We start from the raw sequence: 21,179 nt of genomic DNA, 5'->3' as shown, positions 1-21,179 counted from the left end.
GGACCTCTCTCCACCTTCGGCGTCGCCCACTTCGGTGGCGCCGATAGCTGCGCCGGGCAGACGGACCACTCGGGCTGACCCTGGCAGACGGACCACTTGGGCTGGGCCGGAGGACAGGCAGGCCACTCGGGCTGGGCCGGAGGACAGGCGGGCCACTCGGGCTGGGCCGGAGGACAGGCGGGCCACTCGGGCTGGGCCGGAGGACAGGAGGGCCACTCTGGCAGACCCGGGCAGTCGGGCCACTCTGGCAGACCCGGGCAGTCGGGCCACTCTGGCAGACCCGGGCAGTCGGGCCACTCTGGCAGCTCCTGACTGGCGAGGCTGGGCTGACGCACTAGACGCCTGATGTGTGGGGCTGGTACTGGACGTGCCAGCCTGGAGACACGCACCTCCATGCTAGTGCGTATAGCGGGAAACACTGGACTGTAGAGGCGCACTGGCGGTCTTGAGCGCAGGGTTGGCATCACCCTTCAGGCATCGATGCTTACTTCGCCCTGGCACATGCGGGGCGCTGGTACTGTGCCTACCGGCCTGAAAATCCCAGGCCTCACCACAGCCCCAACCCCAAAGCACGGGACCTGTCCAGTCTGTCTCTGCCCTACAAGGGTACGGGGAGCTGGCCTGGGGCTCCAATCTTGCCCCGCAAAACTGCTCTTGTGCCCCCCCCAAAAAAATTATTGGGGCTGCCTCTCGAATTTACTTAACTCTTCCATAGCCCTGGAAACGCTCATCCTCATCTCCGCCCACGTCCATCCTTCTTCCTCGTTCCTCTGCTGCTTGGTCCTTTGGTGGTGGGTAATTCTTTCTGTTCAGTGTGATATGCTGTCAGTACTGTTTAGCTGTCGGTATTTTCTTGTTTTTGTAGTGTTCCAGTGATCGTTTTTGAATTAAAATTATGAACACTAACTCCGCTGCACCTTGGTCCACTTCTCTCCATGACGACAGATGTGACACCTGCAATAAGAGCTACGAAGCTAATGTTCTGTGGGTGTCGCTGGGTAGACTGATACCCCATGTCATTGATCCACCATCCATAGGTAAGGCTGTACAGTGAAATAAGTATGCCCTCGATGCAATTCTAAACTCTAATATATCCACAGTGTGATTTCAACTGATTTTTTTGGTTAAATTAACAAACTATTGTCTTTTGTTGAATTTATATAACAACATTCCAACCTCGTTTAGCATGATCTATTCCATTAAGGCATGATTCCACTATTCGTATTCATTTGTAACACTTTCAATTAGACATAAAAGGGGGCGCACAATTGGTCCAGCGTCGTACGGGTTAGGGTTTGACCGGGGGTAGGTCGTTATTGTAAATACTAATTTGTTCTTAACTGACTTGCCTAGTCAAATAAAGGTTCAATAGAATATATACATTTTTTTTTTTTTTTAACAATTTTTTTTGAAGGCGAACAGCAAATTCCACTATTTAGGCTAATTCTTATTGTGGCTAGCTTCACAAAGGTGGGGTCTGACCATTAATCAAATGTAGAACTGTTTTATGAATAAGGGGTATTTTAGATGATGACACCGAGCTAGATAGTTAGCTAGCTAACTATAGCTACTGAAACAGATCATGTCGTTTTGCTATGTTTCTGGGGAAGAACATTGTTTGTGTCCCATCAACTAGCTAGCCTTTTTGTTTTATAACCACCACCGTCCATAGCTTGGGAAAGTGTGTCTGCGGTCGTGCGGCAGAGCGAGACAAAACTTTACCGGTATCATCATAACACACGTATCAATGAATCGTTGTGACATATGAAATACAAGTGATAGTGTGAAATCAATGTGTAATAATTACATAAACAATGAATGGTCATATTCAGGTCCTGGTTGGTCAACAAGCTTTATTTGACGCTTCAAATAGTGTTAAAACGGCGTTCCGTACCAGCGAGGTAAATCAAGTGCACCCCACCACCACAGACGACTTCTGATTGGTTAAAGAAACCCGGATGGCTGGATAGGGGTTGATGACCCTTCGTGAACGCCGAATATTTTGTGTATATGATGAACAAATAGGGTCAGTAATGTTAAATCTCTATAAGGAACGATTTTTAACTTCCAATTTAAAAAATAAATGAATAATTATATAGCAAAGCGTTAATTTAGAACTGTCTGTGAGAAAATCTTGTGGAAGATTACGGTTGAGCACCCCTAGTTACGTAATGGGTTAGCTTATCATTACTGTACAGCGGAAGGAGGAGGACGTCAATATACAACATCGTATTTATTATCCCAACAGGAGAAATACATACTATGTGGTTACCGAGCTAACTACCAAGTTAAAAATCCACGACACAATGCAAGGTATGTGTACCAACATTTTACAGGTTTATTGCGTGTATATTTTAGAGTATCCGATGCTACTGCATGTTTTGCTGCCATCTTCTGAGATGACAGGTGGTGATGGTTATGGCAGTCTAGCCTAGTGGGCGCAAAATAAATAAATATTCTTATCTTTGGCTCTATGATTGAACGGCCGGGTAATGTAAAAACATTTACATTTACACCACTCCTAAGTGTGTTTTGTAGTCAATGTCCAATACATTATCCTTATCAAGTGTTCATGCTACTGTAGATCAGGTTGTGGTTGAATTAATATCACGGCTTGCCCTAAAGTTAGCCAAAAGGCTGGCAGATGACGATATTGTTGTCGTTTCATCTTACCATTCATTCAATGGGAACGCACCTATCACTCCTGAACCGGGTTGTACATAAAACATTTTCCATTGAGGCTGCAAAGGTGTCGTTTTTCTCCTTAACTAGATTTAATGGTGATAAGGCGTAAAAAATAAAAAACTTTTGTGATATCCAATTGGTAGTTAAGATCTTGTCTCATCGCTGCAACTCTCCAACGGGCTCGGGAGTGGCGAAGGACGCGTCATGCGTCCTCCGAAACATCATCCGCTGAGCCACACTGCTTCTTAACCAGGAAGACAGGCGCACCAATGTGTCGGAGGAAACACTGTTCAACTGATGACGGAAGTCAGCTTGCACGTTCCTGGCCCGCCACAAGGAATCGCTAGAGCGCGATGAGCCAAGGAAAGCCCCCCCGGCAAACCCTCCCCTAACCCAGACGACGCTGGGCCAATTGTGCGCCACCCTATGGGACTCCCGGTCACGGCCGGCTGTGACACAGCCTGGGGTCGAACTCCAGGTTGTAGTGAAGCCTAAACACTGACATGTAGTGGCTTAGACCGCTGCGCCACTCAGGAGACCCCATACTTTCTTTATGAAGAACCAGTTTCCACCACCATGCTAGAGTAGCTAATGTTAGTCCCGGATGTTGCATATCACATTTAGCCAATCAGGTTGTAGCAGTCTGTTTTTTTTTTTCACCCATGGTCTGATTGGCTGAACACGATACGCAACATCAGGAAGTAGCACTAGCCACTTTAGCATGGTGGTGGAAAATAGTGTTTCATAAAAAACTATGCAAATTCCCCGGTTTTTTTTTTTCTTTTTTTTCCCTCAACCTTCTCGCCATTCAATTGAGTTAAGGAGGAAAATTACACATTTACAGCCTGAATGGAGAATGTTTAATGTACAAACCAGTCCATGGGGGATACGAGTGCATAGCCAGCTGCATAGCCAGCTGCATAGCCAGCTGCATAGCCAGCCGCATAGCCAGCCGCATAGCCAGCTGCATAGATTCCATCTGGACGGTAAGATTAAATTACTCAACATCGCCATCTGCCAGCCTTTGGGATACCTTAAACTCTATGTTAGCTACTGACTATGAATTACCTTTCAACATTTTACCTTTATAGGCCAAAAAAACACAATTCCTGGTTGATATCTTTTAACCCAATTTGTAGTTTTAATAAATATTTGTAATCCTTTCTGCAGCATAGATGACAACCCACCCCTCTAAACAGACCAACCACTTCAACTTTAAACAATTCTCTCATCCAACATCCCAGTCGTCTCTTCAATGCCTAACAGTGGGGATAGTTCAGGACCTAATGTATCTGGGAGTCAGCCAGGCGACCAGGCTACGCCCTTGTCCCAGCGACCCCCACCCCCTGACAGAGAGGATGACCAACGCGGCCTGCTGACCACTCACACCCGGGACTCCCTGAGGACCCGGAGAGCCTCCAGCGCTGAGCTCCAGCTCCCATGGACCTGTCCTGTCACTCACTCCAGAGAGAAGTTCTACACGGTCTGCTCAGACTACGCCCTCCTCAACCAGGCTACCTCTCTCTACCGGCTCCCCAGTACCCCCAGAGAGGTGGCCCACAGCAAGCAGGATGGCAGCGGGGCCCCATTAGTGAAGTCCAATACTGTGGACCTGTCTCAGGGTCAGGGGCAGCATGCAGGTGTAGAGGAGGCATCAGACGAAGACTTTGATATGGAGGGGGTGTCCTGCAGCAACACCAAGCCTATCCTGGCTTGGGAGATTGATACCACTAACTTTGACGCTGTGCTAACTCGAAAGCCCAGGACAAGTAAGCAAGATCAATAACCTAAATCATATACAGTGTAAAACAGGGGTTCTGCTTGCTTTTGGAGACATCATTTACAGTATGTTTTAGTCTCATGGATATGCTATGAGTTACTTTAGTATTATTCTCATGCTGATTCATCTGTTACTAAGCAGTATGTGCCAGTAACTGGTGTTCAGACCATCTGTTGTTGGTACAGTGGGTATAGGAAGTATTCACCCCCCTTGGATTTCTTCACATTTTATTGTGTTACAAAGTGGGATTAAACTGTCATTTTGTTGTCAGTGAGCTACACAAAATACTCTGCAATGTCAAAGTAGAAGTAAAATCCTAACATTATTTTAAGATGAATGAAAAATAAAATATTAATATACCTTAATTAGGTAAGTATTCACCCCCCTGAGTAAATACATGTTAGAAACACCTTTGGCAGGGATTACATCTGTGAGTGTTCTTTGGTAAGTCTCTTAAGAGCTTTGCACACCTGGATTGTGCAATATTTACCCAGTATTCTTTTCAAAATACTTCAAGCTCTGTCAAGGTGTTGGGGATCATGACTAGAAAGCAATGTTCAAGTCTTGCCATAGATTTCAAGGAGATTTAAGTCAAAACTGTAACTAGGCCACTCAGGAACATTCACTGTCTTGGTAAGCAACTCCAGTGTAGATTTGGCCTTGTGTTGTAGGTTATTGACCTGCTGAAAGGTGAATTCCTCTCCCATTGTCTGATGTAAAGCATACTGAAGCAGATTTTCCTCTAGGATTTTGTATTTGCTTAGCTCCATCCCATTTATTTTTATCCTGAAAAACACCCCAGTCTTTGCCAATGTCAAGCATACCCATACCATGATGCAGCCAACATCATGCTTGAAAATAAGGAGGCATTTACTCAGTGACATATTGGAATTGCCCCAAACGTTAGGCTTTACATTTACTTTAGGCTTTGCAAAGTGTATTCCTTCGTTTTTTTGTTTGTTGTTGCAGTATTACTTTAGTGCCTTGTTTCATACAGGATGCATGTCTTGGAATATTTTTATTCTGCTTTTCACTCATTTAGGTCGTTCATTATGGAAGACACAATAATGTTGCTGATCCACTCTCAGTTTTCTCCTATCGCAACTTCGTAGCAGTTTAAAAATCACCAGTGGCCTCATTGTGACATCACTGAGCAGTTTCCTTCCTGTTCTGTAGCTGGGTTCAGAAGGACGGCCATCTTTGATGTGTCTGTGTGGTTAAATACATCATCCACAGCATAATTATTAACTTGACCATACGTTAAAAAGATATTCAATATCAGATTTTTGTTATTGTTACTCATCTACCAATCGCCGCCGCCCTTTATGAGGCTTTTGGAAAAAAAAGCTCCCTGGTCTTTGTAGTTGAATCTGTGCTTGAAATTCAATACCTGACTGATGGACATTACAGATGTTGTATGTATGGGGGACAGAAGAAGGGGTTTGTCATAAAAAAATCATATCAACCCCTTGTTATTTCACACAGAGTGAGTCCATGTAACTTATTATGCGATTTGTTAAGCCAAATTGTACTCCTGAACTGATTTTAGGCTTTCCTAAATGAAGAGGGTGAATACTTATGCAACAAACAACTTTTAGTTATTACATTTTTATTAATTTGTAAACATTTCTAGAATAAAATTTTTACTTTGGCATTATGGAGTATTTTATGTAGTAGATTAATGACAACAACAACAAAAAATCACAATTAAATCTATTTCATTCCCACTTTGTAACACAGCAATATTAGAAAAAATCCAAGCGGGGTGAATACTTATGATTAGGGTTGCAAAATTCCAAGAACTTTCAATAAATTCCCTGTTTTACCCGAAATCCCAGTTTGAATATTCCCGGAAACAGGAGGGAATAAGAAGTAGATCTGTAATCCTCCAACCAGGAATTCTGGAAAACCAGGAAATTTGAATGTTCCCCAGAATTTTTCAACCCTACTTATGATAGTCTTTTTCAACACAGGCAGTGAAACCACAGATAGGCATTTGATTACTTTTTTTTTTAAGGATCCGACGGCTAGTCTTACTGGGGTCCGACAAATAATGAACAAGACAATACATCTATCAGTTACACATACATGTCAGTACAAACACTCAACCAGTAGGCCACATGTCAGTACAAACACTCAACCAGTAGGTTACATGTCAGTACATACACTCAACCAGTAGGTCACATGTCAGAACAAACACTCAACCAGTAGGTCACATGTCAGAACAAACACTCAACCAGTAGGTTACATGTCAGTACATGCACTCAACCAGTAGGTCACATGTCAGTACAAACACTCAACCAGTAGGTCACATGTCAGTACAAACACTCAACCAGTAGGTCACATGTCAGTACATACACTCAACCAGTAGGTCACGTCAGTACAAACACTCAACCAGTAGGTTACATGTCAGTACATACACTCAACCAGTAGGTCACATGTCAGAATAAACACTCAACCAGTAGGTCACATGTCAGTACAAACACTCAACCAGTAGGTCACATTTCAGTACAAACACTCAACCAGTAGGTGACATGTCAGTACATACACTCAACCAGTAGGTCACATGTCAGTACATACACTCAACCAGTAGGTCACATGTCACTACATAAACACTCAACCAGTAGGTCACATGTCACTACATAAACACTCAACCAGTAGGTCACATGTCACTACATAAACACTCAACCAGTAGGTCACATGTCAGTACAAACACTCAACCAGTTGGTCACATGTCAGTACAAACACTCAACCAGTTGGTCACATGTCAGTACATAAACACTCAACCAGTAGGTCACATGTCAGTACATAAACACTCAACCAGTAGGTCACATGTCAGTACATAAACACACAACCAGTAGGTCAAATGGTGGGAAGCGTTGGGCCGTGAGGTGTTGCTTTATTTGTTGTTTGAAACCAGGTTTGCTGTTCACTTGCATTATATAAGATGGAAGGGTTGTTCCATGTACTCATGGCTCTGTATAATACTGTACGTTTCCTTGAATTTGTTCTGCTCCTGGGGACTGTGAAAAGACCCCTGGTGGCATGTCTGGTGGGGTAAGTGTGTGTGTGTCAGTGCTGTGTGTAAGTTGACTATGCAAACAAGTTGGAATTTCCAAAACATTAATGTTTCTTATAAAAACAAGAAGCGATGCAGTCAGTCTTTCCTCAACTCTCAGCCTAGAGAGACTGGCATGGTTAGTATTTATATCAGCCCTCTGATTACAAAGAGCAAAACGTGCCACTCTGTTCTGGGCCAGCTGCAGCTTAATTAGGTCCTTTTTTGCAGCACTTGACCATATGACTGGACGATAATCAAGGTCTGATAAAACTCAAGCCTGCAGGACTTGCTTTGTGGAGTGTGGTGTCAAAAAAGCAGAGCATCTCTTTATTATGGCCAGACCTCTCCCCATCTTTACAACCATTGAATCAATATGTTTTGACCTCGACAGTTTACAATCTAAGGTAACGCCAAGTAATTTAGTCTCCTCAACTTGTTCAACAGTCAGATTTAGCTCAGGTCTAGAATTTGGGTAATGATTTGTACCAAATACAATGCCCTTAGTTTTAGAGATGTTCAGGACCAGTTTATTACTGGCTACCCATTCTAAAACTGACTGCAACTCTTTGTTTAGGGTTGCAATGATTTCACTAGCTGTGGTTGGTGACGCGTACAGGGTTGAATCATCAGCATACATGGACACAGAGGCTTTTTATAATGCCAGTGGCAGGTCATTGGTAAAAATAGAAAAGAGTAGAGGGCCTAGAGATTTTGTAACATCATCCACGTAGGAGTCACAGCAACATATTTTGTATGATCTCTTATACACTATTTTAGGCCCAGCTTTTGGAACTTTGTCTTTCCTGGATATAGCCAATATATTGTGATCACTGCATCCAATGGGTACGGATATAGCTTTAGAACAAAGTTCTACAGTATTAGTAAAAATGTGATCAATACATGTGGATGATCTTGTCCCTGTAGTGTTTGTAAACACCCTTGGTAGGTTGATTAATGACCAGATTACAAGCACTGGTTACAGTGAGAAGCTTCCTCTTGAGCGGACAGCTTGATGAAAACCAGTCAATAATCCAGTCACCCAGAAAACAGACGTCTGTTAACATCACATACGCTGTCAAACATTTCACACATGTTATCTAGATACTGACTGTTAGCTCTTGGTGGCCTATAGCAACACCGTTAAAGAATAGGCTTTAGGTGAGGCAGGTGAACCTGTGACCACAACACTTAAATAACACTTGACATGGGATCTTCTCTATGGCTCTGAATATATATATATATTATTTTTTTGAGCAGTGTATATATCTGAAATATATATATATATATATATATATATATATATATATATTTCAGATATATACACTGCTCAAAAAAATAAAGGGAACACTAAAATAACACATCCTAGATCTGAATGAATGAAATAATCTTATTAAATACTTTTTTCTTTACATAGTTGAATGTGCTGACAACAAAATCACACAAAAATAAACAATGGAAATCCAATTTATCAACCCATGGAGGTCTGGATTTGGAGTCACAGTCAAAATTAAAGTGGAAAACCACACTACAGGCTGATCCAACTTTGATGTAATGTCCTTAAAACAAGTCAAAATGAGGCTCAGTAGTATGTGTGGCCTCCACGTGCCTGTATGACCTCCCTACAACGCCTGGGCATGCTCCTGATGAGGTGGCGGATGGTCTCCTGAGGGATCTCCTCCCAGACCTGGACTAAAGCATCCGCCAACTCCTGGACAGTCTGTGGTGCAACGTGGCGTTGGTGGATGGAGCGAGACATGATGTCCCAGATGTGCTCAATTGAATTCAGGTCTGGGGAACGGGCGGGCCAGTCCATAGCATCAATGCCTTCCTCTTGCAGGAACTGCTGACACACTCCAGCCACATGAGGTCTAGCATTGTCTTGCATTAGGAGGAACCCAGGGCCAACCGCACCAGCATATGGTCTCACAAGGGGTCTGAGGATCTCATCTCGGTACCTAATGGCAGTCAGGCTACCTCTGGCGAGCACATGGAGGTAGCCCCCCAAAGAAATGCCACCCCACACCATGACTGACCCACCGCCAAACCGGTCATGCTGGAGGATGTTGCAGGCAGCAGAACGTTCTCCACGGCGTCTCCAGACTCTGTCACGTCTGTCACATGTGCTCAGTGTGAACCTGCTTTCATCTGTGAAGAGCACAGGGCGCCAGGGTTGAATTTGCCAATCTTGGTGTTCTCTGGCAAATGCCAAACGTCCTGCACGGTGTTGGGCTGTAAGCACAACCCCCACCTGTGGACGTCGGGCCCTCATACCACCCTCATGGAGTCTGTTTCTGACCGTTTGAGCACACACATGCACATTTGTGGCCTGCTGGAGGTCATTTTGCAGGGCTCTGGCAGTGCTCCTCCTTGCACAAAGGCGGAGGTAGCGGTCCTGCTGCTGGGTTGTTGCCCTCCTACGGCCTCCTCCACATCTCCTGATGTACTGGCCTGTCTCCTGGTAGCGCCTCCATGCTCTGGACACTACGCTGACAGACACAGCAAACCTTCTTGCCACAGCTCGCATTGATGTGCCATCCTGGATGAGCTGCACTACCTGAGCCACTTGTGTGTGTTGTAGACTCCGTCTCATGCTACCACTAGAGTGAAAGCACCGCCAGCATTCAAAAGTGACCAAAACATCAGCCAGGAAGCATAGGAACTGAGAAGTGGTCTATGGTCACCACCTGCAGAACCACTCCTTTATTGGGGGTGTCTTGCTAATTGCCTATAATTTCAACCTGTTGTCTATTCCATTTGCACAACAGCATGTGAAATGTATTGTCAATCAGTGTTGCTTCCTAACTGGACAGTTTGATTTCACAGAAGTGTGATTGACTTGGAGTTACATTGTGTTGTTTAAGTGTTCCCTTTATTTTTTTGAGCAGTATATATATATATATATATAGAGCAATACCTCCCCATAAGCGTTTCTGTCTCTTCTACTGCTCTATCATCAAATGAATTATGTAAATTAGTTTTAAAAAATGGCTAATTAATAAATGTTATCTGAATTTAGCAAGTTATTGATTTCATGAACCTTATTTCTAAGGCTACATATAATATGGTCTATTTTCAGCCCTTTCCTGTGTAGCTTATCAGAGATAGACATAATATGGAAAAGAACAAACAAAACAAGAACCAAAAAAAATAACATTATTCAGCAGTCCGTCAATCAGTTGGTGTGTTTAAGTGTGTGTGTGTGTGTGTGTGTGTGCTGCGTGGTTTACGCTACGAACCCACAGGCTTTTTGGGAGGGAGGGTGGACAATGAGCCTGTCATAGCGGATGTAAGCAATGTCCCTACGCGCTCTGGCAGATTTCATGTCTGGGATCAGTTCTTTCCTCTTCTGGTGCACAGCTTCAGGATAGTTCTCGTTGATGAAGATGTACGTTCCTTTCAAGTTCTTGGCTCTTTCCAGGACAGCTACCTTTTCCTAGAAACTCTGTAACTTGTCCGCTATCGGCCTGGGCCTGTCACCTGGGCCGGTGGTGGGCTTTGCAGTACTGTGAGCGCCCTCCACCTCAATCTTCCTATGGTCAGCTTTCAGTTTCTTTAGTGATAATTTCCCGCACTTTGTTCTCAGACTCCGTCCTGGTCTCATGTGGAGAGTCCACAACAATGTTGTTTCCGCCTTGATTGTCCCTCGAGAATCTGATTTCGCCGTTAGATTGTCCATACTTTTATTAATTGACTCCACCAGTATTTGGAAACAACGCTTGAAGCTATTTTTGTTGTTGTTGTTGTAACAACTGCTTGTAGAAGTATTTTTGTTCGTTTAAAAGATTCTTCACCTGTGATAGAGAGACACCACTGTCCAGAGTGCTAGTAAGACGGGCAGAGACACCACAGACAGGCAGAGACGCCACGTAAAGAACTGGTGTGCTGTAGGGAGAGGGTGAATGAGGGGACATGTTTATTTCACAGTGACTACAAGAGAGAATACTTATCATAGTGACAAGATTATCCTGCTGAGTTTTATTGTTGTTGAAAGAAATGGAACATTTAAGTACTGTATTGTTCTCAGAAACAATTCAAATTTTTAAGAACTCAACGACAAAGGAAAGCATTAGTACACCACACTGCTTCATTACGTTCGGACCTAGCACCGATGAGCGCTTGACAGGTGCAGCCTACTCTTTGTTTCTGTCTGTATGAGCGCTTGACAGATATAGCCTACTTTTTGTTTCTGTCTGTGTGAGCGCTTGACAGATATATAGCCTACTTTTTGTTTCTGTCTGTGTGAGCGCTTGACAGATATATAGCCTACTTTTTGTTTCTGTCTGTGTGAGCGCTTGACAGATATAGCCTACTCTTTGTTTCTGTCTGTGTGAGCGCTTGACAGATATATAGCCTACTTTTTGTTTCTGTCTGTGTGAGCGCTTGACAGATATAGCCTACTCTTTGTTTCTGTCTGTGTGAACGCTTGACAGATATAGCCTACTCTTTGTTCCTGTCTGTATGAGCGCTTGACAGATATAGCCTACTCTTTGTTTCTGTCTGTATGAGCGGTTGCTTTAAATTTGTGTCCTATTTTCAGGCAACGTAAAGAGGGTCGGTACTAAGAAGATGAAGCCTTCAGGGGCCAGTAGGAACCTGCAGGACATTCCTCTCCACGCCTCGCAGGACGAGATCAAACAGAGAAAAGTCCTGGACCTCAGGAGATGGTAATATAGCACACATCTCATTATACTGTATTAACCACACAGCTCATTATACTGTATTAACTACTATCGAGGTAGAACACAGCTCATTATACTGTATTAACCACACAGCTCATTATACCGTATTAACTACTACCGAGGTAACACACAGCTCATTATACTGTATTAACTACTACCGAGGTAACACACAGCTCATTATACTGTATTAACTACTACCGAGGTAGCACACAGCTCATTATACTGTATTAACTACTACCGAGGTAGCAGACAGCTCATTATACTGTATTAACTACTACCGAGGTAACACACAGCTCATTATACTGTATTAACTACTACCGAGGTAACACACAGCTCATTATACTGTATTAACTACTACCGAGGTAACACACAGCTCATTATACTGTATTAACTACTACCGAGGTAACACACAGCTCATTATACTGTATTAACTACTACCGAGGTAACACACAGCTCATTATACTGTATTAACTACTACCGAGGTAACACACAGCTCATTATACTGTATTAACTACTACCGAGGTAACACACAGCTCATTATACTGTATTAACTACTACCGAGGTAACACACAGCTCATTATACTGTATTAACTACTACCGAGGTAACACACAGCTCATTATACTATATTAACTACTACCGAGGTAACACACAGCTCATTATACTGTATTAACTACTACCGAGGTAACACACAGCTCATTATACTGTATTAACTACTACCGAGGTAACACACAGCTCATTATACTGTATTAACTACTACTGAGGTAGCACACAGCTCATTATACTGTATTAACTACTACCGAGGTAGCACACAGCTCATTATACTGTATTAACTACTACCGAGGTAGCACACAGCTCATTATACTGTATTAACTACTACCGAGGTAGAACACAGCTCATTATACTGTATTAACTACTACCGAGGTAGCACACAGCTCATTATACTGTATTAACTACTACCGAGGTAACACACAGCACATTATACTGTATTAACTACTACCGAGGTAACACACAGCTCATTATACTGTATTAACTACTACCGAGGTAACACACAGCTCATTATACTGTATTAACTACTATCGAGGTAGCACACAGCTCATTATACTGTATTATAAACTGGGTGGTCCCTGCCCTGAATGCTGATTGGCTGACAGCCATTGTATATCAGCCCGTATACCACCGGTATGACAAAACATTATTTTTTTTACTGCTCTAATTACGTTGGTAACCAGTTTGTAATAGCAATAAGGGTTTGTGATATATGACCAATATATCACGGCTAAGGGCTGTGTCCAGGTACTCCGCGATGCGTCGTGCCTAAGAACATCCCTTAGCCGTGGTATATTTGCCATATACCACGCCCCCTCCGTGCTTTATTGCTTAACTATATACTTTATATACATAGTCTTAGCAAGCTCTTTGGCAGCAAGCTAATATCTTTTTTGCTGTAATATTTAGCAACCTAGCTAGCTATTTTAGCCAACGTTAGCCTAGCTAGCTAGTATCAAGTGTAGGAGATACAAAAATGGCCGTAAAAAAACACCTCTAGACCTATCACAGAGCTAGTTATACTGGATTAACTACTGATAGACCTATCACAGAGCTAGTTATACTGTTAACTACTGATAGACCTATCACAGAGCTAGTTATACTGTATTAACTACTGATAGACCTATCACAGAGCTAGTTATACTGGATTAACTACTGATAGACCTATCACAGAGCTAGTTATACTGGATTAACTACTGATAGACCTATCACAGAGCTAATTATACTGGATTAACTACTGATAGACCTATCACAGAGCTAGTTATACTGGATTAACTACTGATAGACCTATCACAGAGCTAGTTATACTGGATTAACTACTGATAGACCTATCACAGAGCTAGTTATACTGGATTAACTACTGATAGACCTATCACAGAGCTAGTTATACTGGATTAACTACTGATAGACCTATCACAGAGCTAGTTATACTGGATTAACTACTGATAGACCTATCACAGAGCTAGTTATACTGGATTAACTACTGATAGACCTATCACAGAGCTAGTTATACTGTATTAACTACTGATAGACCTATCACAGAGCTAGTTATACTGGATTAACTACTGATGGACCTATCACAGAGCTAGTTATACTGGATTAACTACTGATAGACCTATCACAGAGCTAGTTATACTGGATTAACTACTGATAGAACTATCACAGAGCTAGTTATACTGGATTAACTACTGATAGACCTATCACAGAGCTAGTTTTACTGGATTAACTACTGATACACCTATCACAGAGCTAGTTATACTGTATTAACTACTGAGACCTATCACAGAGCTAGTTATACTGTATTAACTACTGATATGATGACAGTGGTTTGCATCCCAAATGGCACCCTATTTCATATGTAGTGCACTGCTACCCGTAGGGCTCTGGTTAAAACAAGTGCACTATATAGGGAATGTGGTGCCATTTCGGACAGAGACAGAAACTACTGCAAGTGGAGGAGGCATTCATTAGTTTCATGCTTTTCTCCCTCTCTCTCTCTCTCTCTCTGATCTCTCTCTCTGATCTCTCTCTCCCTCTCTCTCTCCCTCCCTCTCTCTTTCTCTCCCTCTCTTTCTCTCCCTCTCTCTCTCTTTCTCTCTCTCCCTCTCTCTCTTTCTCTCTCCCTCTCTCTCTCTCGCTCTCTCTGATCTCTCTCGCTCTCTCTCTGATCTCTCTCGCTCTCTCTCTGATCTCTCTCGCTCGCTCTCTGATCTCTCTCCCTCCCTCTCTCCCTCCCTCTCTCTCTCTCCCCCTCTTTCTCTCTCTCTCTCTTTCTGTCTCCCTCTCTCTCTCTTTCTCTCCCTCTGATCTCTCCCCCTCCCTCTCCCTCTTTCTCCCTCCCTCTCTCTCTCTCCCCCTCTTTCTCTCCCTCTCTCTCTCTTTCTCTCCCTCCCTCTCTCTCTCCCTCTCTCTCTCTTTCTCTCCCTCTCTGATCTCTCTCCCTCTCTCTCTCCCCCTCCCTCTGTTCTCTAGGTACTGCATCAGCCGCCCCCAGTACAAGACGTCATGTGGGATATCTTCATTAGTTTCCTGCTGGAACTTTCTGTACAGCACACTAGGAGCAGGGAGGTAGGCAATTTATCGATGTCTGTAGCTCTGTACATGTAGCAATGGGATCATCGCTCGTTGGAGGAACAGACTCCATCTTTTATACTTGTTATTTAGGTAATACAACAGATCTGCACACACCAAGACAAATGTTTCCACCACATTATAGCATGTAGTACATTTTCATTTGCCAGAAATAAAGAGGAATAACAGCTATTTGATTTGTTTTGTGTGTATTTTTAGTCTCCCACCCATGTCCCAGGAAGGGGCTCTTCAGATCCTAGGCTTCCAGCCTCCTTTTGAGGAGATCAAGTTTGGTCCCTTTACAGGCAATGCTACTCTGATGAGGTACAGTACTCAGAAAAATACTTTTTGAGTTTTGACATTAGAAACAAGGTGCACAGCAAATGGCTACAGATTTTTTTTGTAATTTTTAAAAATCTTTGTGAACAGATGGTTCAGGCAAATAAATGACAACTTCCGTGTCCGAGGATGTTCCTATATTCTGTACAAACCCCACGGGAAACACAAGACGGCAGGAGAGACTGGTGAGTTTGTCTACTCTTCTCTCTATTCTACCCTATCTACTAACAAACTGGCTATGATGTAACAAGCTGGCCTCAGCTTGGAAATACAAAAGAGTAAAGTGTGTTCAAATGTCAGTCAATCCAGCAATTATGTCTTGGGGCTGGCCTTGACTTTAGTTCGTCATCCAGTTTGTCTGTTATATAAAGAAATAGCTTTGTTTGACAATGAAACTGAATAGATGAAAAAGCATACAGTAGTACAGACTGTCTGCATGATTCTGTTTTTTTAAAATGGAGCATATTTGAATTGAGTATTTGTTCTCCCTGTTCCAGCTGACGGGGCGTTGTTGAAGTTGACCCAGGGGTTAAGAGATGACACCATGGCCTACATTTACCACTGTCAGAACCACTACTTCTGTCCTGTGGGCTTCGAGGCCACACCTTTCAAAGCAGCCAAGGCCTACAGGTACATCTCTCTCTCATATCCCTGTGTGCATTTACTTTCTAGCAGGTCATCGATTACTAATAATTTTATCTTGCTGTCAACCACGTAACTCCCGCTGTCATCCACGTAACTCCCGCTGTCATCCACGTAACTCCCGCTGTCATCCACGTAACTCCCGCTGTCATCCACTTACCTCCCGCTGTCATCCACTTACCTCCCGCTGTCGTCCACTTACCTCCCGCTGTCGTCCACGTAACTCCCGCTGTCGTCCACCTACCTCTCGCTGTCATCCACCTACCTCCCGCTGTCATCCACTTACCTCCCGCTGTCGTCCACTTACCTCCCGCTGTCGTCCACTTACCTCCCGCTGTCGTCCACTTACCTCCCGCTGTCGTCCACGTAACCCCCGCTGTCGTCCACGTAACCCCCGCTGTCGTCCACGTAACCCCCGCTGTCGTCCACGTAACCCCCGCTGTCGTCCACGTAACCCCCGCTGTCGTCCACGTAACTCCCGCTGTCGTCCACGTAACTCCCGCTGTCGTCCACGTAACTCCCGCTGTCGTCCAGGTAACCCCCGCTGTCGTCCACGTAACCCCCGCTGTCGTCCACGTAACTCCCGCTGTCGTCCACGTAACTCCCGCTGTCGTCCACGTAACTCCCGCTGTCGTCCACGTAACTCCCGCTGTCGTCCACGTAACTCCCGCTGTCGTCCACGTAACCCCCGCTGTCGTCCACGTAACCCCCGCTGTCGTCCACGTAACCCCCGCTGTCGTCCACGTAACCCCCGCTGTCGTCCACGTAACCCCCGCTGTCGTCCACGTAACCCCCGCTGTCGTCCACGTAACCCCCGCTGTCGTCCACGTAACCCCCGCTGTCGTCCACGTAACCCCCGCTGTCAACCACGTAACTCTTGCTGTCGTCCACGTACCTTGTTAACTTGTTCTTGTTTCCTTCTAAGGGGTACATTACCAACTAATGAAATGGAACACTGGATTCTGATTGGTGAACCAAGCAGGAAACACCCTGCTATTCACTGTAAAAAGTATGATTCTTTCTGACTTTTATAATTATATACAGTATTTTTTTGTTCTTGTACCATGTTGTCTTCTTAGTTGATTACTTTTTCACTTCTGTAACTTGGGTTGTTTTTAGGTGGGCTGATATTGTTACAGATCTCAACACACAAAATCCAGAATACCTTGATATTCGTCACACGGAGAGGGGAATTCAGTGCCGCAAAACCAAAAAGGTTTTCATTTTAATTTCAGTTTTATAGTTATGTTAGTTGTTAGGGTACCAGTTATGCTAACAATGGGATGAGGATGAGTTAGAGCCCTGCACGGGCATGAATTTTAAGCCCTACCCATGCCCGTGACATTCAGGCCCTACCCTGCCCAGGCCTGATTGCTTTTGCCAAATTTAAGGCCCTGCCCGAAACCAGAAATCAGAAATAGCTTCCTCTGTAAGTAAATCCATTAGTTGCTCCTCTGTCTGTCACTCGCTTCCTGCGCCGCTGCTCACTCTGCATGCACTCTGCTCATGGTGGCTCTGAGTCTGTGAGTGACCATCGCAACGGCTACGCTTGGGCTGCTCTACTCAGTGACGAGACATGAGAGAGCTGTTTAGTTACTTTTCATCACTCTAAACTCAAACAAACTCAAGGAATTGTATTATTATTATTATTATTATTATTATTATTATTATTATTAGCTGTGAAATAATCTCTCCTGTCTTCTATTTAGTTGAAGCACATCTGGCACCATGTTATAATCTTAGTCAGATATGTCTGTACTGCAGAGCACGAGCAAATGACACAGCTTCAAACTGCTAGTGATACCCAAGCCCTGCCGTACCATACTTTTTGAGGAAAGATTTAACAGGCTCTACCCTAACCCAATGTATAATGTCCGGGGCCCATTGGGCTCAGGTCAGGTAGCAGAGCTCTGGTATTAGTACAGTATTTCTGACGTGAACCTCTCCTCTTCTCAGTTTTTATAGTTATGTTAAAATTAAAAAGAAGGTACCATTCATGGGTTTCTACCGCATTTCTGACATGAACCTCTTCTCTCCTGGCAGGTGGGAGGGAATCTTCACTGCATCATGGCCTTTCAGAGGGTCAACTGGCAGAAGCTAGGCCCCTGGGCCCTCAACCTGGAGAACCTGAGGCATGACCTCCACCACCAGGGGTCTGAGAGGGCCCAGGGGGGCTTAGCAGAGGTCCAGGAGGACAGGGAGAAGACCTCAGGAAAACACCAGGCTTTGGCCCGGCTAGGCCGCTCCAACAGCACAGGTACCAGTAACCAGAAGGACGTAGCTTGGAAACACCTGTCTAACACCACAGAGTATAGACACAGGAGCTCACCTGAGAGCGACGTCGAAGAAGATACCACAGATGACTGAGACTCAATGAGAAAGGCTGTGAAGTCAGTGCTGCTAAAATATACTGGTTAGTATATCAAACGTTCTCATAGTTTTTCACCCAGAAAAAAAGAGAGACAAAGTGTTATTTTACCCCATCTAGCATCATCCAGATTCCATCAAGGATTTTGCTTGATTATTGTAATGAAAAATTAATATAACATACAAGTTGATACACTTTTAGTGTGAAAGCTACGTTTTAATCATCTAGCAATGTATAAAGGACTGCTGCTATTAATCAGAATGTCTGATATCGTTGCATTTAAAAGCCATTTTAAGAAATAGGAGAATAATAATAAAAATCTATTCATTATGCACTTTAAAGTGAGTGTGTTAGTTTGCGAATGTGACTGAAATCCAGTGACTACTGTAAGCCAAGTTTTTCTCAACTCCGCGACGCACATCACGTCAATGGAGTTGAGCGGAGACAACTGTGGGCGGACTGCACCTCCAACTACAACGAGTCGCTGTCAGTCGATAAACCCTTACCTTGTACCTATGTTTGTCCTCTGTAGCTGCCTTTCTTAATTCCTTACCTTGTACCTATGTTTGTCCTCTGTAGCTGCCTTTCTTAATTCCTTACCTTGTACCTATGTTTGTTCTCTGTAGCCGCCTTTCTTAATTTCTTACCTTGTACCTATGTTTGTCCTCTAGCTGCATTTCTTAATTCCTTACCTTGTACCTATGTTTGTTCTCTGTAGCTGCCTTTTTAAATTTCTTACCTTGTACCTATGTTTGTCCTCTGTAGCTGCCTTTTTTAATTCCTTACCTTGTACCTATGTTTGTCCTCTCTAGCTGCCTTTTCTTAAACCCCTACTGTGTACCTATGTTTGTCCTCTGTAGCTGTTTGTATCTGCGTGCCTTTCTTTGTTTGCTGATATCCATACTTTTTAATAAAACCTTTATCCAATACAACCACAGACTGTTTCCTTGTATCGACTGACAGCGACTCCGTCCACAGTTGTCGCAAACAAACTCCACCGAGATGTACATATGGTAGAGTTGAGAAACCCAGCTACAGTAAAACTAACTACAGAAACAACCATGGTAGACTTCAGAAACCCAGCTACAGGAAAACTAACTGCAGAAACAACCATGGTAGAGTTGAGAAACCCAGCTACAGTAAAACTAACTGCAGAAACAACGATGTACATATGGTAGACTTCAGAAACCCAGCTACAGGAAAACTAACTACAGAAACAACCATGGTAGAGTTGAGAAACCCAGCTACAGGAAAACTAACTGTAGAAACAACGATGTACATATGGTAGAGTTGAGAAACCCAGCTACAGGAAAACTAACTACAGAAACAACCATGGTAGACTTCAGAAACCCAGCTACAGGAAAACTAACTACAGAAACAACCATGGTAGAGTTGAGAAACCCAGCTACAGGAAAACTAACTGTAGAAACAACCATGGTAGACTTCAGAAACCCAGCTACAGGAAAACTAACTGCAGAAACAACCATGGTAGAGTTGAGAGACCCAGCTACAGGAAAACTAACTGTAGAAACAACCATGGTAGACTTCAGAAACCCAGCTACAGGAAAACTAACTGCAGAAACAACCATGGTAGAGTTGAGAAACCCAGCTACAGTAAAACTAACTGCAGAAACAACCATGGTAGAGTTGAGAAACCCAGCTACAGGAAAACTAACTGCAGAAACAACCATGGTAGACTTCAGAAACCCAGCTACAGGAAAACTAACTACAGAAACAACCATGGTAGAGTTCAGAAACCCAGCTACAGGAAAACTAACTGTAGAAACAAATATGGTAGACTTCAGAAACCCAGCTACAGGAAAACTAACTGCAGAAACAACGATGTACATATGGTAGAGTTGAGAAACCCAGCTACAGTAAAACTAACTGTAGAAACAACGATGTACATATGGTAGACTTGAGAAACCCAGCTACAGGAAAACTAACTGTAGAAACAACCATGGTAGAGTTGAGAAACCCAGCTACAGTAAAACTAACTGTAGAAACAACGATGTACATATGGTAGAGTTGAGAAACCCAGCTACAGGAAAACTAACTACAGAAACAACCATGGTAGACTTCAGAAACCCAGCTACAGGAAAACTACCTACAGAAACATGCATCGAACAGTACAGTGGGTACAGTTGACATTGTGATGTCCTGTGAAACTATGTTAAGTGTAGACGTACTTTTCCCCAAAGAAAATACCTGAGAAATCAAGTCAAAGGATTCTAATCACCTACCAAGATGTAGAGATTTATCTTTGTGTTGTTATTGATGTCCAACGTGAGAGACAAAGGATAAGGAGTGCATGATTGCTTCCATGTTGTGTCTAAAGGCACAGTTCATTCTCTTGCTTACATCTCACAGATCTGTGGTTTCGTGTGTAGACTTATCCCAACACTACTGTAAAATGTATCATTATTTATTCATGTGAGTTAGATTTACTCCTTTTTTTCTTAATAAATAACAATTTATATCAACGCCTATCAAAAAGTGTCATAATT

General features: G+C 43.5%; 1 protein-coding gene across 4 annotated transcripts in view; it reads left to right on the top strand.

Annotated features, from left to right (window-relative positions):
* The first annotated feature begins 1,915 nt into the window (after window positions 1–1,915).
* The window catches only part of LOC106560637 (basic immunoglobulin-like variable motif-containing protein), a 34,325-nt gene continuing 15,061 nt past the window's right edge, over window positions 1,916–21,179 (top strand). Inside the window, exons 1-11 of one of the 4 annotated variants that reach the window (XM_014123703.2) lie at window positions 1,916–2,026; window positions 2,249–2,313; window positions 3,856–4,454; window positions 12,064–12,190; window positions 15,225–15,320; window positions 15,543–15,647; window positions 15,753–15,847; window positions 16,160–16,292; window positions 17,230–17,313; window positions 17,424–17,520; window positions 18,348–21,155. In XM_014123703.2, the coding sequence (XP_013979178.1) occupies window positions 3,941–4,454; window positions 12,064–12,190; window positions 15,225–15,320; window positions 15,543–15,647; window positions 15,753–15,847; window positions 16,160–16,292; window positions 17,230–17,313; window positions 17,424–17,520; window positions 18,348–18,671 (1,575 nt within the window). In that variant the 5' untranslated portion in view covers window positions 1,916–2,026; window positions 2,249–2,313; window positions 3,856–3,940 and the 3' untranslated portion in view covers window positions 18,672–21,155. Of the gene's footprint in view, window positions 2,314–3,855; window positions 4,455–12,063; window positions 12,191–15,224; window positions 15,321–15,542; window positions 15,648–15,752; window positions 15,848–16,159; window positions 16,293–17,229; window positions 17,314–17,423; window positions 17,521–18,347; window positions 21,156–21,179 lie in introns of those variants that run through there. The other 3 variants (XM_014123705.3, XM_014123700.2, XM_082957108.1) reach the window with 3 other exon arrangements.

Source organism: Salmo salar, chromosome 10, assembly GCF_965601325.2.
Source record: "Salmo salar chromosome 10, fSalSal1, whole genome shotgun sequence".
Taxonomy (NCBI): Eukaryota; Metazoa; Chordata; class Actinopteri; order Salmoniformes; family Salmonidae; genus Salmo; species Salmo salar.
The sequence above is the reverse complement of the archived record's forward strand: the minus strand, read 5'-3'. Positions and strand labels throughout refer to the sequence as shown.